General features: G+C 37.6%; 1 protein-coding gene and 1 long non-coding RNA gene across 6 annotated transcripts in view; one reads left to right on the top strand and one right to left on the bottom strand.

The window, feature by feature from the left end:
* Positions 1-1,645: 1,645 nt before the first annotated feature.
* abr (ABR activator of RhoGEF and GTPase) overlaps positions 1,646-15,063 on the bottom strand; it is a 330,545-nt gene continuing 317,127 nt past the window's right edge. For all 5 annotated transcript variants that reach the window (XM_082171387.1, XM_082171388.1, XM_082171389.1 and 2 more), the window contains 5 exons: positions 11,851-11,990; positions 9,225-9,359; positions 8,973-9,078; positions 4,099-4,249; positions 1,646-3,067 (listed from right to left, as the gene is read on the bottom strand). In XM_082171387.1, coding sequence (XP_082027513.1) covers positions 2,978-3,067; positions 4,099-4,249; positions 8,973-9,078; positions 9,225-9,359; positions 11,851-11,990 — 622 coding nt within the window. In that variant the 3' untranslated portion in view covers positions 1,646-2,977. The remainder of the gene's footprint in view (positions 3,068-4,098; positions 4,250-8,972; positions 9,079-9,224; positions 9,360-11,850; positions 11,991-15,063) is intronic.
* On the top strand, positions 4,256-8,861 carry LOC309499994. The gene is made up of 2 exons (XR_014206422.1): positions 4,256-5,972; positions 7,505-8,861. It is a non-coding gene; the product is annotated as an uncharacterized lncRNA (long non-coding RNA).

The following is a 15,063-nucleotide window of genomic DNA, read 5'->3' as shown; positions in this document are numbered from 1 at the left end:
TAAAAAAGGAGAAAGTTCATCAGCAAATAATTTGTACAGCTCAGCTGTAAGTCCATCACATCCTGGGGATTTATTGTTTTCAAGCTCTTAACTGCGCTTTGTACTTCCTCATGAGTAACAACTCCATCACAACACATTCTATCACTTTCAGAGATAGCTTTAACATTAATAACTGTATCCAGAAACAAAGTCGATATCTGCTCTGTACATTTTGAGCTATAAAGATTTTTATAAAAATTGGCACTGGAATTGTCTATATCCTTTGGATCATTTACAATTTTGCCATCAACACATAATTTCTCAATTGTTGAAAGGGTAAAATTTCGTTTTTCAAGCTTAAAGACATATGCAGAATTAAGTTTTCCTTCTTCAAGCCATCTTTTCCTGGATCTTATAAGCACCCCTAGCCAATTCGATAAGTATAAATCATCTAAATTAGTTTGCAAAGCTGCAAGTTCAGATTTCTCCTCCAAAGACAGACAACTAAAGTTATGCGTTTGAGATAATTTCATGATCAGGCTGTCCTCAAGAACTCTTCTCTTTTTGGATAAGTTTACTCCAACTTTCCTTAAATAAACTCCGATCTCAAATTTTAGAAGCTCCCAATTGGTACAAAAATTATTTTGAATTGTGGCTGCTTTCCAATAATTAGCAATTCATTCTTTAATTTTATAGTTTACATCTGGTGATTCTAAGAGTGAACTGTTAAGTTTCCACAAAGAGGCTTTGCTATGGCCTGGTGCATAATTTGCTGTTAAAGGGGTATCAATAAAGATAGTTATATGGTCAGTCAAAGGGGTATATTGAATGCCAACATTTAAATCAAAATTGGACATACATTTTGATATCAATTTGAGATTGCCTTGAGCCATTTTTGTTGGCCCAGGTAAACTCCAAAATGTTGTCCACCAATTCACACTTATTTATTAGTCCTAACAGTGCAGGGCTAAGACACGCAGTCCCCTTTGGCAGATATCTATCCAAATAATTATGACTTGATACATTAAAGTCTCCTCCTAGTATGAAAAAAGCATTAGGGAATTTATTCGACTAATGTGTGAGTTTCTCATTTAACTTGTCAAAGAAAAAGTTATTATCCGGAGAAGTATTGTACCCATATATATTTCCCAGAATTATTGTTTGTTGGTTAAGTGAAATCACTAATAAATGAAAGTGGCCCAAACTATCTGAATCTGATCCTAATATGTCCCCATCAAATGTATTTCTCAAAATGCTTACTCCAGCAGAGTGTTCAGTGCCATATGAACTCCAAATATCATTACCCTACTGAGATTTCCACCATTTGTAGTCATCTTTAGTAGAATGACAGGAAGGAAACAAAAATCTGACTTATGTTTTTTAGCAAACAAAAAAAGAGCTTTCCGTTTGACACTATCCCTGAGCCCTCTGGCGTTAAAAGATATTAATGACATAAACAATGAACAATATAATAAAAAATTATTAAAAAAACGAAGTAACTGAATGAACCAAGAGTATACCCGTTCAACTCACTTTCCTCAAAAAGTGCAAACAACCACAAAAAATGCCCACCTGGTACTAAAGAGTTCATATTTAAGTTCAGAAAGTAACAAAGTTTAAACTTAAATTTCTGTTTTCAAGTATTTTAATAAAACAAAAGACATGCTGTGCTCAAGGTACAATTTTATTTATTTGACTAAAAACGGGGGGAAAGTCACATCAACATTTACCCTTGTTAATACAGTATACTCAATATCTTTCCAACAGAAATACAATACACCAGTTTTTAATTTCCTTTTAATCTTATATTAAAATATCAGATAGTTTGCAATCTAACAGTGCTTATGAAGTACGTCACCAGATTTTTTTGTTTTTCCCTCTGCTCTGCCAGTGGCTTTCAGCAGTGGAGTAAAATAATAATAATAATAATAATAATTAAATAAAATCATAATACAAAAATGAACCTTTGTGTTTTCCTGCCCACTTTTTATCTGACAAGCTGAACATGCAAATAAAGGGCATTAACACAGATCTTTCTACAGAATACACTGAAGCATCACCAGACACTTCAAATTGCAAAGGTGACATTAACATTGTTACCTGACAATGTTTCCTCAAATCAAGACAAAGTTTAGAATTTTCCAAGTATAATCTTACTACATTGCATATCATGACTTGTCCCAAAAGCTGGCTCATTTAACTGTTATTTTCTCTCTTCTAAAGTATAATCAAGTCTATATCGACAGTTAAAATTAAACCAAAATTGGCCAAAAATCGCAAATGAAGGACTCTATAGAGTCTCGAAGTGTACTAGACTGTACAGGCACAATTAACAGTATATATTCATAATAAATATGGCAATTTTTGGCCTGGATGTACTTGGACAAGGAAGGTCTGGGATTTTCAGTGTTTTGCCCATATGGAAAAACTTGCAGCAGATTTTATTTTGAACAAATGCATTTGCTCTCTCTCTCACACACACACAGTTCACTGCCCTTGTATCACATGCACAAAACCTTATGAAACTAAACAAAAACAAATAATATTTATAAAACATGGAAATGCTGATGTTTATTGGAATGTCTCTTGGGGAAGAGAGCAATTGCAATTCACTTCCAGCCTTGGGATCACTGAACTGGGCTTTAGAGGAGCCGTCACAACAGATGCAACATCCTAGCATGCATCTGCAACTCTGACTAACCAACATCCCAGGACACTAATCTTCAGATGGGACGGTAAACAGGGTATTTAATGTGGTAGGAAGTGTGTTTGTATTTGTCAGGGCTCCTGTGTGATAAGTACATTTCTGTAAGGTGATACCGAATCCTGGGCTCGCTCCAGACCACCCTCCTCTCGCTGCAGTTCTTCTCCGTGCTGGAGTGAAGCTTAAGCCCCCTTTACACATGAACATGACTGGAGACAACAAATGCAGGGGAGAGCGGGCACAGTCTCTCAGTGTCCCCCCGCTGGACCATTGGCTTTGCACAGAAGTTGTGGGTTAGACGTCAGTTGAGAAATAGAGTGTATTCTTCTTCAGCTCAGCGAAGGATATTGGTGGATGCTGCAGGTAGTACAGCAATACCTGAACCTGTGACAGAGGAGGAAGAGAGAGGATGACTACAGTGATGCAAAGATTATACTATCCTGACTCTAACAATCTCAACCATAATATGAACAATGAACTTATGTAAAACTGTCAGCATTATTCACCTGTACCACTAGATGGTACTCCAACTCCTGCATGAACACCACTGTGAGTTTATTCTAAAATAAACTGATAAAAACTGGAAACTACTACTTTTTAGTAAAAAACATGCTAGATCTGTTTAGAATCAGTTTAGTACCCGTACTGACTGAAGAAGAGGGAATGAGCACAATAATATGTTCCAACCAGGCACAAAAAACAATAATGGTTTTCAAGGACTACAATCAGAGATCTCACTTATCAAACAATATCTTTATTATCTTTTAAATAAAATAAAAAGTAAATAGATGAAGAAAAATATATTAATAAAACAAAATGGTAAAAATAAAGTGTAGCACATGGGAACATTAACAAAGCCCTAGAACTTTCAGTGCATTAAAGAGCAAATAGAAAGAGGGCATAAACTTCTTATACGTTTCTAATTAACCTCTTGATGCACACCCCCCTTTGAGCCCCAAACAGGAAAATGACATGTCTGAACTCAAATGGTTGTCTTCCCTATATCCTTTGGAGTATGAGCATAGTTGTGGTATCATTTGAAAGACGACAAATGGGGAGCTTTATTCTCAAAGTTTCATTATTAATACAAGTAAAAATAAAAGTATAATGGAATGAAAATGTTTTTTTGCATAACTTATTTTTATCATTAAAATATGATAATAATAAGGATGCTTGCGACCGCTAGAAATATGATGGGCACAAAGCGACAAGTCTTAAGAAGTTATGTTTAAAATTTGAGGTTAATATAACAAAAATTTGGTTCCTGCAAGGTTTTTGCAGGATGGAAACTTCTCCTGTCAGGGCTGGTTAAGACTTTGGCTCATGCAGATTGTTCAGTTTAAAATATGTCATGCACAAACCAAAGGGCAAAACAGTCAAAGTGCCTGGGATTCACTGTGTAAGTCAGGACTGACCTGTGCCATGACATCATGTGACCAGATGTCGGAGGCCAGCGTGATGTGGGCCTTACTGCTCTCTGACTCTGAGGGTCTCAGCAGAGTTGGGCCAAACACTGTGGCCAAATTATGCAGAGACATCTTATTAACCGGCTCCTTCTCTGCCACCCTAAAATGAGAGGAAACCAAACATCAATACTGTCACATCTCATTAAACAATCATTAAGTTGAATGTTTCACAGTTTATGATGACTCAACACATGCACTGTAGCTCAAGTGTGATGTACAGAGTTGGCCAGCAGGTGTCTACAATGAGCAGTGTTCATAATGTGCAGTGATTGTGATGTGTTAATTGGCGGCAGTTACAGTTGGCAATAACATCTCTAAAGAGATTATTTGTGACAGTGTTTATAAACCCGAGGCCTTGCTTGCTAATTCCTGACGTTTCAGAGAGATTTGTGTGAATTGCGACAGCAGTTTCACACGTACTAAAATAAAATAGAACTCTGTGAATTTATGATGGTGACTGAACTGATGTTGATATAAGGTGTCTGGCTTTAAAGAGTCAATGTAAACAACATTTAATCCAGACCTCTCTTAGGTTTGACCTCATGTAGTAAATTAGTTGAATATAGCTGTGTTTAATGCACTGTGATAAGAAGTTTGGGGTCGGTAAGATTCTTTAATGTTTTTGAAATAATTCTCTTATACTCACCCAGACTGCATTTACAGTAGGTAGTCAAACATAATGCCTATTCACAGCGTTAAATACAACCCAGTCACATGTAACACTTGTTCGTGAAATCACCACCAGGTGGCACAAAGGGACGTTTTGCAACATTGCTCTGTGTAATTGTGACATTTTTAGGTGACTTGTAAAGGAAGATAAAATAATGAAATAAATTACTCGTAATAATAATAATAATAGTAATATAGTATTATAATATTTAAACTTGGCTAATTATTTATCATATAAGTGCTTAATGTTCCAGTTGTTTGACTCCTGTTTCAGTGAAATATTAAAGTGACCGCAGTGCATGAAGTGTGCTTACATTTTACTGTACAGTACTAGCCAGTATTTTAGATTATTACACGAGGTTTGCATTATGCCATTAAATAAATAAAACGACAGAAAAGGTGGATTTTTAGGTGGAACAGAGCTATAGTTTTCTAACACGTGGATTTATTTACTTTGTAAATATTGTGACCAAATTAGTGTGACTAAATTATTTAAATATAAAACTTTCAAAACTACATTTAAGCTAATTAAGCCTAATTCACTGATGAATTTCAAGAGGTCACGCATGCACACAGACCACATCAGTTTCACTGTAATAATGATACACTGAAAGCTATAAGCAGAGCACTGATGTGCATCTTCAAACTGTTAAACACACCAAACCACAACACATTATAGAAATATACAATCTATCCATGCTGAGCAAGACTCCACGAGTCCTTTCCATACACTGTAAAACTCTTGACAATGAGGATTCACTGTGTAAGTCAGGACTGATCTATGCAATGACATCATGTGACCAGATGTCGGAGGCCAGCGTGATGTGGGCCTTACTGCTCTCTGACTCTGAGGGTCTCAGCAGAGTTGGGCCACACTACAAGCGTACCGCACCCAAGCCCAACTGAATCGCGAACCGCGCCTGTGCACAGTATGGAGTGATCACACTAGTCAAACGAACCAGAATTTTGGGGTCAAACGTGCTTGGGCACGGTTCAGGACACCCTGAAATGTTCTTGCGTGACTTCTCTTTGTTTTTAGTCAGCCTCAGACGCTCCTAATAGATATGGGGGATTTGGAGGGGTGGTGTAGGACAATCCAAAGGTGTAAAAAAGTGTCGGATAGCCAGCCTGATGATGTGTTTTAACCCTCTGAGGTCGGCAAACGCGCCCCCCGCGTTTTGCTGAATTTTCTTCACATTGTAGCACAATAAACTTAAATTACTCCGTCATTTATGGTCATACAGAACAAAGAAATAAAAAAAAAAGAATGTGATATTTCTACTTTTGTATGTGTCCACTTACAATCAAATCAAAACATTGTAATTTTGTAAAATAAAGAAAATAAACAGGGTGTGCGTTCTGACTCTCCATCGCGGTAAACTTTTTTTTCTTGAGCACGTCTATAAACTGAAACAAAACTCAGCGAATACTTGTCACACATTTATGAGCCATATACCTTTATACACATTGTGCACATTTTGGAGCGCGATCGCGTTTGAAAGGAAAAATGCACCAAACATTAGGCTTTATGTTTTTACTATTATCTCATTTCATATCATCATAACGAATGGAAACATTTGAAGTAACATAAGATAATCAATATATTTTTCTCTAGCATTGTTACTGAAATCTTTTGGAAGATTTATAGGCTGCTATAGGTTATTGTTATTATTATTTTATGAAGTACTGCACATAGCTTGTGCCTACAAGGCACAACAAACATGGAGTTCATTATATTATATATTGTTGGAAACATTTGTGTGTGTGTGTGTGTATTCTGTGAATTTTAAAAAGCAATTTTAACCAGAAAAATCTAAAATTTATTCCCAAAATCGTGCAGGCCTAGTTTCTCTTGATCCCAGTATGTTCACTTTTTTTCTTTTCTTTCAGGGACCAGATGCAACTGAGTCCTGCTGACTTCAACATTCACATGAGTCTCTGTACATGAACATGGTAAAGTGAAAATCAAACACCTTGGAAATGAAAGGTATGTACAATGTTTTTAGGAATGGCACAAAGGTCTCTGTCTTTGGATCATTGTTTTCAATGTGCTCTTTTGTCATTTGTTGTGTATCTTTGGATTATGTTGTGTTGTAAATAAATCCAAACAATCTAAAAGCCATTCTTTTTTAAATCTCCTCATTCTTTGTGCAAGGTTGCTCTGAATGACAGGGCCTGATCGCTCCTAATAAGGCCGTTAGGGGAGTGTCTTTGTCTTTCTCAGGTGTTAAAGCCTTACATATTAATGAGATGATCACGCCTCTTCGCATAAGGCTTTTTCACACAAAACACGTCTTCGAAATTTTAAATCAATATATTGTCTTATCTGAATGAGCGGTCAGGGTGATTTTCACATAGTTTTGGAGCAAATATTCTAGGCTACGTGATACAATTTTCAAAAGTCTTGTGAAGAAATAATCAGTATGGGTTTCATGGCCTTATTTCAGTGAGAATTTTTTTTTGTATTTTCACAAATCACGCATAAATGTCATTATCTCAAAACTACAAACTTTTACACACATGCTGCTGATATATTATTGTAGCAGAGTTTGTGCTAAATACAGTGTAATAAGACTTTAGCCATGACAATGTCACAAGTAACAGAAATAAGCACAAATGTCAGAGCATGTCAGAACACCTCCAGGGCCAGAAAACAGCTCAGACCCCAGAGGGTTAACTTACAGAGCAGGCAAAGGCAAAGTTCGTTTCAGGATAAATGCCTCATTGTATCCAATCTTATTAAGCGTTTCAATTGGTTTTGAAGGGCTTAGAATGTTTCAGCTGTGTGTTATGATTGTCAACAATCTGGCATTACCTAACATGAACTGTTGAGGAACGTGGGCTTTTAAGGAACAAAGGCTAAATCATTTGTTACAGTTTGTTTTTGTAATTGGTGTGGATGATGCGCAGCGGCATATACAGTATAATTATATACAATATAATATGAAGTGTTTCTTTCTTCCCTGAAACATTTCATTTCATTACCTACATGAGAGAGGGAGCACGTCAGCGAAGGAGACAAAGAAACTTGCTGAAAGAGATTCAGCGCGTCCGAGAGAGAGGCAAAGAAAAACTTCTGCTCTTAATTAATGCTGTTAGACAATTTTATTAATCTATTGCTGTCGGCAAACATCGTTGAAGGGGAAATATTTAAAATGTTGTTGTCATTAAGTATCAATTAAAAATAAACAGAGCTTACTAAAAAATGACATACAATGAATAAAGGTTAAGAAAGCGTTTCGAATCAATAAATTAGTATATTTTCATTTGTGACAAATATTAAACTTGACACAAAATAATGATGTATTTCCAAGAGCCTGAACCTCGAGCCTGGGACTTGAACTCAGATCGCCTGTGGCATGCCTTATCACTGTTAATACTTCCATGCAGACTAATCATGTAGCCTATTTGAAAACTACGCTATCACTCTTAATACTCCAAATGTGTAGCCTATATAATTCACATTACTATATTTTTTTTATTTTATTACAAGGAGAAAATAACATAATACATATTAAGAATATTTTTCCCGCTGCAACCACGGCAGTACCCGTGGCGGCCAAAAAAGCAATCTGGTTGAGTATCATCTGTATTTGTTAAAAACAGTAATATTGGGAAATATGACCTAAACCACAAAACCAGTCACATGGGTCAATTTTTTTAAATTGAGATTTATACATCATCTGAAAGCTGAATAAATAAGCTTTTTTAGGATAGGATTTGAAAATCTGTTCGAAAATCTGGAATCTGAGGGTGCAAAAAATTAGAAACATTGAGAATATCGTCTTTAAAGTTCTACATTCATGTTTGCGATGTGCTGCATTCACTCACAAAAATGAAAGTTTTATATATTTACGGTAGGAAATTTACTAAACATCTTCATGGAACATGATCTTTACTTAATATCTTAATTTTGGTATAAAAGAAAAATCTATAATTTTGACCCATACAATATATTGTTGGCTATTGCCACAAATATACCCATGCTACTTGTGATCCAGGGTCACAAATATTATTACAATAAAAAATAAAAATATAAAAAATTCTCTATTTTACTATATTTTGTGGTGCCAAAGCTGTAATTCAGTGTCACTTCAGAAATCATTCTAATATGCTTATCTGCTGCTCAAGAAACACTGTATGTGTGCTCTTACCTCTTCAGGTGTTCCAGTAGGGAGAGGAAAGTGATGAGATTTGGGTCTGGTAGTGACCGCAGCAGATGCATCATGCAGTTTTCTTTTGCTGCAGGATCTGATAGAGCTGTGAAGAAGAGGAGTGTGATGATGTTATTACACCTCAATCATATGCATTCGAAATGACCCTATTTGCTACATATCACACACTGTAATTGTGTTTTAATACTCTTAAGATGTCGAAACAATAAATGTGAAGATGAAAAGCCATACCAATGCCCTCCATGAAGGCCGGGTACAGCCGGTCTGTGAGAAGAGGTTCTGGCAGCTCTCTGAAATACAATTTCAGTGTCCCTGCTATAGCATTAATGTCCATATCACTTAACATCATCAGGATATCTTTGGTATCTGAGAGAGAGAGAGAGAGAGAGAGAGAGAGAGAGAGAGAGAGAGAGAGAGAGAGAGAGAGAGAGAGAGAGAGAGAGAGAGATTACATGAGTAAATCATGTAAATGATTTGCCACCATAACAAATGCAGGCTGAGTAATAAGCTCCAGGCATGTCATATGACATAATAGTGAGTAACACATGTATGTTAGCTGAAGGTACAGCTCTGGATACTTCCTGCAGACTCTGTGTGTGTTTATTGAGCCAGCTGACAGCTGGAGGGGGTCAGACCTCTGCATGGCCTTTCCCACAACACTGTTGCTGCTTTTAGACTCAATACACAGACCTCACAAAACCAAAGAGAGAGTAAACAGAAACCAAAAAGTGACTGATGGGAAATCATCAAGAAAAGTCAAAGCAAAAGCAAATGGAGAAAAATAAGGGAAGGGATCTGGGTTTTTTTTTGCACCAGATTAAAAGCCACTCTGTGCGATGCTGATGAAAACTGCCATGCCATCCCCAACCCAGAACCAATCAGATTGCAAGATACCACCATATCCACATTACAAAATGAAAAATTAAAGTCCTCCTGTAGTCAATAGTTTTTGTCAAAAATTCATATGAAAAGAATTTCTTCATGCCTTAAAATAACTTGAATGTAACTCTACACCCTTGATTCATTTAGTATACATGGACCCACGAATATGCATATTAGTCCCCGCCTCCACTCAATCGCACAAGCTCAGAATACCTGATTCACTCTGTCATATTTACTGTAGTAAACTCTACACAATAGCAAGTGGAAATACTGGTTTAATTCAGCCATATATGTTTGAACCAGAAACTGATTCAGAAGAAGTGGAAGAGCGAATTATTGCATTTTATGTATCGCTCTCTACAACGTCGGACACACAGGGCCCTATTTTAACGATCTGAAACGCAAGTGTCAAGTGCAAAGCGCAAGTAACTTTGTGGGCGGGTCTTGGGCGCTGTTGCTATTTTCCCGGCGGGATAAATGCCTCTTGCGCCCGGCGCAAATCTAAAAGGGGTTGGTCTGAAGTAGCTTCATTATTCATAGGTGTGGTTTGGGCGTAACGTGAAATAAACCAATCAGAGCGACATCTCACATTCCCTTTAAGAGCAGGCGCGCTTGTTCTAAAGCGGATTTCTATTATAACGGCGGATTTGCCAGGAGCGGTTCACAGCCGAGGAGACCGACGCTCTCGTCAGAGACATTGGGGATGGAGAAACCCACCCAAATTAACTTCGGTTAAACAGGCGTATGATAATTTGGGTAAATGTGTAAGCTAGATGTATGCTTTTATAATAAATTGTCTATCTATCTATCTATCTATCTATCCATCTATCTATCTATCTATCTATCTATCTATCTATCTATCTATCTATCTATCTATCTATCTATCTATCGTAATAATGTATGATTTGCAAAAATGAAAACTGCTGCTTCTGTGTATATGAGAGAATCAAAGTGCGCGTTGTGCACACACTACATTGATTATGGCCAAGAATGCACCCTTAAAATAGCATATGAATAACATGCGCAACGCGCCACTGACTTTAAACTATTTTTTCCTGGTTAGTGGCGCAATTGTTTTCTAAACCTGCAAAATAGCATGAAGGAATGTTTGCGCCGGAACACGCCTCCTCTTTGCGCTGAACCGCCCTGGGGAGCGCAAGTGTATTTCCTAACTTACCGTCGTGCGTCTGTGGAGGGAAAAGTCCGCTTTGCGCGGGTGCAAAATAGGAATGATACATGCGTCGGTGTACAAAGTCAATTGCGCTGGGTGCAAGATAGGGCCCACAATGTTAATTGATATGATTAGCATTTGGCTTCACTACATTAACAAACAGTTAATAATGTGTTGCTAATTTTACACAAACCATATTCCCATTCGGCATCTCAGTGTCAGACTGCTGCATTCTAAAAATCAACATCCTAAGAAACGCTTTGAACAACTTAAAATATATAGTTCATCATAACATCGTAAATATAGATTATATACATACAATTCACCCGCTATATTGCCAAATGTACCAGGAGAATCTGGATTCTCTTGAGACCCCCCCCGCTTCGCAGCATAGTTAATCATGCTAAAGCCCGCCCCGCATGTTCACGGGATTGGTAACGTTTGTGACGGTATGAGGCTGTCTTTGAGACTGTCTTTGGTAAACTGCAGTCTTAAGAAGAAAGTACACAGCAATGGTGTTGACTGATGAATTTGCACGTGTTTTGTGCTTACACATGCTGCTTTCCTGTAGCTCAAATAGTAAAGCGTTGGCACTTGCAACTCCAAAGTCATGGGTTCGATTCCCAGGGAAAGCAAGAACGGAGAACTGATAAGAATGTAAAATATGTACCTTGAAAACACCCCATAGACATATAAACAACATTAAAAACTAGATTTTAAGGCTCATTTTGTACTTCTGCATTTATAGTAGTTGTCATATCCTAGTTTGAGCGTTTGAAGTGTGATTGGCTAAGAATCTCTTACTGGCATCAAACGCAGCTTTGAGAGCCTGGATGTCTGTGGCCACTCCAGAGATCCTGTAAATGCCAACTTCATCAATACCCCTCTTCTCCACCTCCTCAATGCACTGCCGCACAATGTAAGGCACCTTGGATCGTTCGCGCCTGTGGAACAACAACAGGCAAAATCAATGTACATGATGTAAACAATCTAAACATACAGAGAACAACTGTGCAGGCATTTTTATGAATGACGTCCATATGCCAAATATTGCTGTTCAGCAGGGCTGGACTGGGGATAAAATTCAGCCCTGGACAAATCCAGCCCATCTGGCCCACAAGTTACCATGTGAATGTTTTGCTGGGTTATAGGGCCTTAAATTGGAGTAAATAAATCAATAAATAAAAAAGAACAGAAACAAATGATATATATTATTGAATACATGGTAAATGCAGTTAACAAACTTAATATTGCATTTTTGTCACATAGAAATTAATTTGACTGTAAAACATTGATTTTGAGCTAGGATGAAGCAAATTTACTGCTATTAAATTCTGTCATCATTTACTCTCCCTCATGTCATTCCAAACCTGTATGACTTACTTTCTTCTGTGAAACACAAAAGAAAATATTTTGAAGAATCCATTTTGGTTACCCTTGACTACTAATGAATGGACAAAAACAAACAAACAAACAAACAAACAAACAAACAAACAAACAAACAAACACCCAGACAATCCTCAAATTATCTTCATTTATGCTTCACAGAAGAAAGAAATTCATTCAGGTTTGAAGCGAAAATTCGATCATACTTTTGCATCAGGTCACTTTTGCACTTCGTCACACTATTGGAGTATTTGCTTTTTGCAGTTTCGTATGCGCTGTAATTTAAAGTGCCACTATTATGGTTTTTTGAATACTCCCTTTCATGCAGTGTGTAATATAGCTGTCTGTGAGTGTAAACGTTCTGCAAAGTTAAACAATAAATTAAGTTATTGGGCCCTATTTTAACGATCTAAGCGCATGGTCTAAAGCGCAGGGCACAAGTGCAATTAGGGCGAGTCCGAATCCACTTTTGCTAGTTTAATGATGGGAAAAACTGTCTGCGCGCACTGCGCATGGTCTAAAAGGGCTGTCTCTATTCTCTAAATGAGTAAGGTGTGTGTTTTGGGCGTAACTTGAAACAAACCAACCAGAGTCACATCTCCCATTCCCTTTAAAAGCCAGTTAAGCTCGCACCATGGTGAATTGCTATTTACATGACGGAATTTGCAAGCAGAAAGACTGAACGCATCTCCAGAGCGCAAGTGAATCTGCTCGTGCGCAAGGTTAAAGCGCGCAAGCAAACCATCTACCGGACAAGCCGGATTCCACCATTTACATTGTAATCCTGTTGATATTTGGCAAGTTTGTGTGCTGCTGTCCCTGTGTGTGTGTAATAAGCAGAGTGTATGCACGTTGTGGACCCGCCTATAGGCGCACATTACTAACGCGCTCTTTAAATAAGAAAAAAAAATCTATTTCAGTTGCCTCAAAGTAGCAACGAGCCAACAAAGCGCCTGAACACACCTCATTTTTAGACCAGCACGCCCATGGGCGCACAAATGGGCGCAAAATGCATTTGCTATTTAAACAAAGTGGCGCAGGACGTGGAAATGATAACTGCGTCAGGCTGAAACTAGAAAAGCACACTTGCGTCACACCTGGCACTGCATTGCGGGTGTATGATAGGGCCCATTGTCTCCCCCAAAAAAATATCGACTCTGAACCGCCTAAATGAGTCGTTTATATTTAGAATTCCAATGCGTGACAGTTCTACGTCACTAGAAAATACATTTGCATAATGCTCATGTGTTGTCTGCCCACGAACAACTTGAGTTCAACACGGAGTTCAACAGTACCCAGTTTATTTGGACCAGCTTGCTCCTCAGAATCACAACCTGTAAGTATGAATAATTATTGATTTATATATTTTCTACCGGGTGTTCCTGATCGTAGTTTTGTGTTTTATATTGTGTAAGTTTCCGACTAACCAGCTAACTCACGTTATTACTGTCTTACTGAAATACTTCTGCTAATCAGCTGTGGGCCACTATTACCTCAAAATGTGCAGATTGTCTGTCGTTCTTACAACTTTGAGTAAAGATAAAGATAAAATTAGTTTTACTAATGTTTGTTACATCAGTCATTCACGTTAGTGCTCGGCTAACGTATGCACTGTTATTGATACAGTTCCTGCATGTGCACCTCAATAAATTAGAAATATACATATCGGTTTGTTGACAGACATGCACTTGTAATGCTGATAATGAGGAATTACAGTTGCAACAGCTGATAATGTACCTCAAACTGAGTAGTGTATCACTGAGAAACATCCTGCTCAAGTCGTCCTTGCGATGGTGAGGTTCGAGTTAAATAACTAACATTAACAAATGTTTCATCATTAGACTTATGCTTAGATTGAGATGGTAAAATCAACGTCATCATTACTGTCTTTATAGTGTGTACAATCAGTGAGCTTTAGGAAGCCTCAGGACGGAACTTAAGTTTAATTATGGTAATGGGCGTTTTAGCTTCCGAAATACACTAAGCAGTAGACCAATCACTACAGACTGGGCCATCTGGCCAATCAGAGCAGCTCGTGAAAAGGAGGGATTAGAGAGACTGATTCATCCATCGAGTCGTTTGAGAATCACTGAAAAATGTGGTGATATGCAATGTACATTATAAAAGAAAAAATGTTTTTTGACCTTTGATGCATGTAAACCTGTTGTAGGAGACCTCCAAAACAAAATTAGGAGTTTCTAAAATAGCATAATAGGGGCACTTTACACACAGCACCTAATATGGGGGATATCTCCCTCGCTTTGGCGATGGGCCCACTACTCGACCGGCCCACTGGGAAAGTTTTGGTGCTCCCGATAGCCAGTATGCCTGCAGTTCAGTAAGAAATCCGGGTCTCTACAAAAATGAAGTCAGATCTTGCAGGGTTGAAGTTTAAGTGCACTAATAATTGGAGAAGTCCTGCTTACGTCACCAAAGAGAAGTCTGTCATTTTCACAGAAAGGTCCAGTTATGAAATTTTTATAAAAAAAATGTAAATTAAAAAATAAAACAAATGTACAGACAAATCACTCACAATGAGATCAACACCATTCATTTAGAAAACAGATAGGGTGAATTTTCATTTCATTCCGACTTTAAAGGTGATGATACAACTTTTTTGAGCAATGTTGC

Source organism: Leuciscus leuciscus (assembly GCF_965113295.1).
Source record: "Leuciscus leuciscus genome assembly, chromosome: 5".
Taxonomy (NCBI): domain Eukaryota; kingdom Metazoa; phylum Chordata; class Actinopteri; order Cypriniformes; family Leuciscidae; genus Leuciscus; species Leuciscus leuciscus.
The sequence above is the reverse complement of the archived record's forward strand: the minus strand, read 5'-3'. Positions and strand labels throughout refer to the sequence as shown.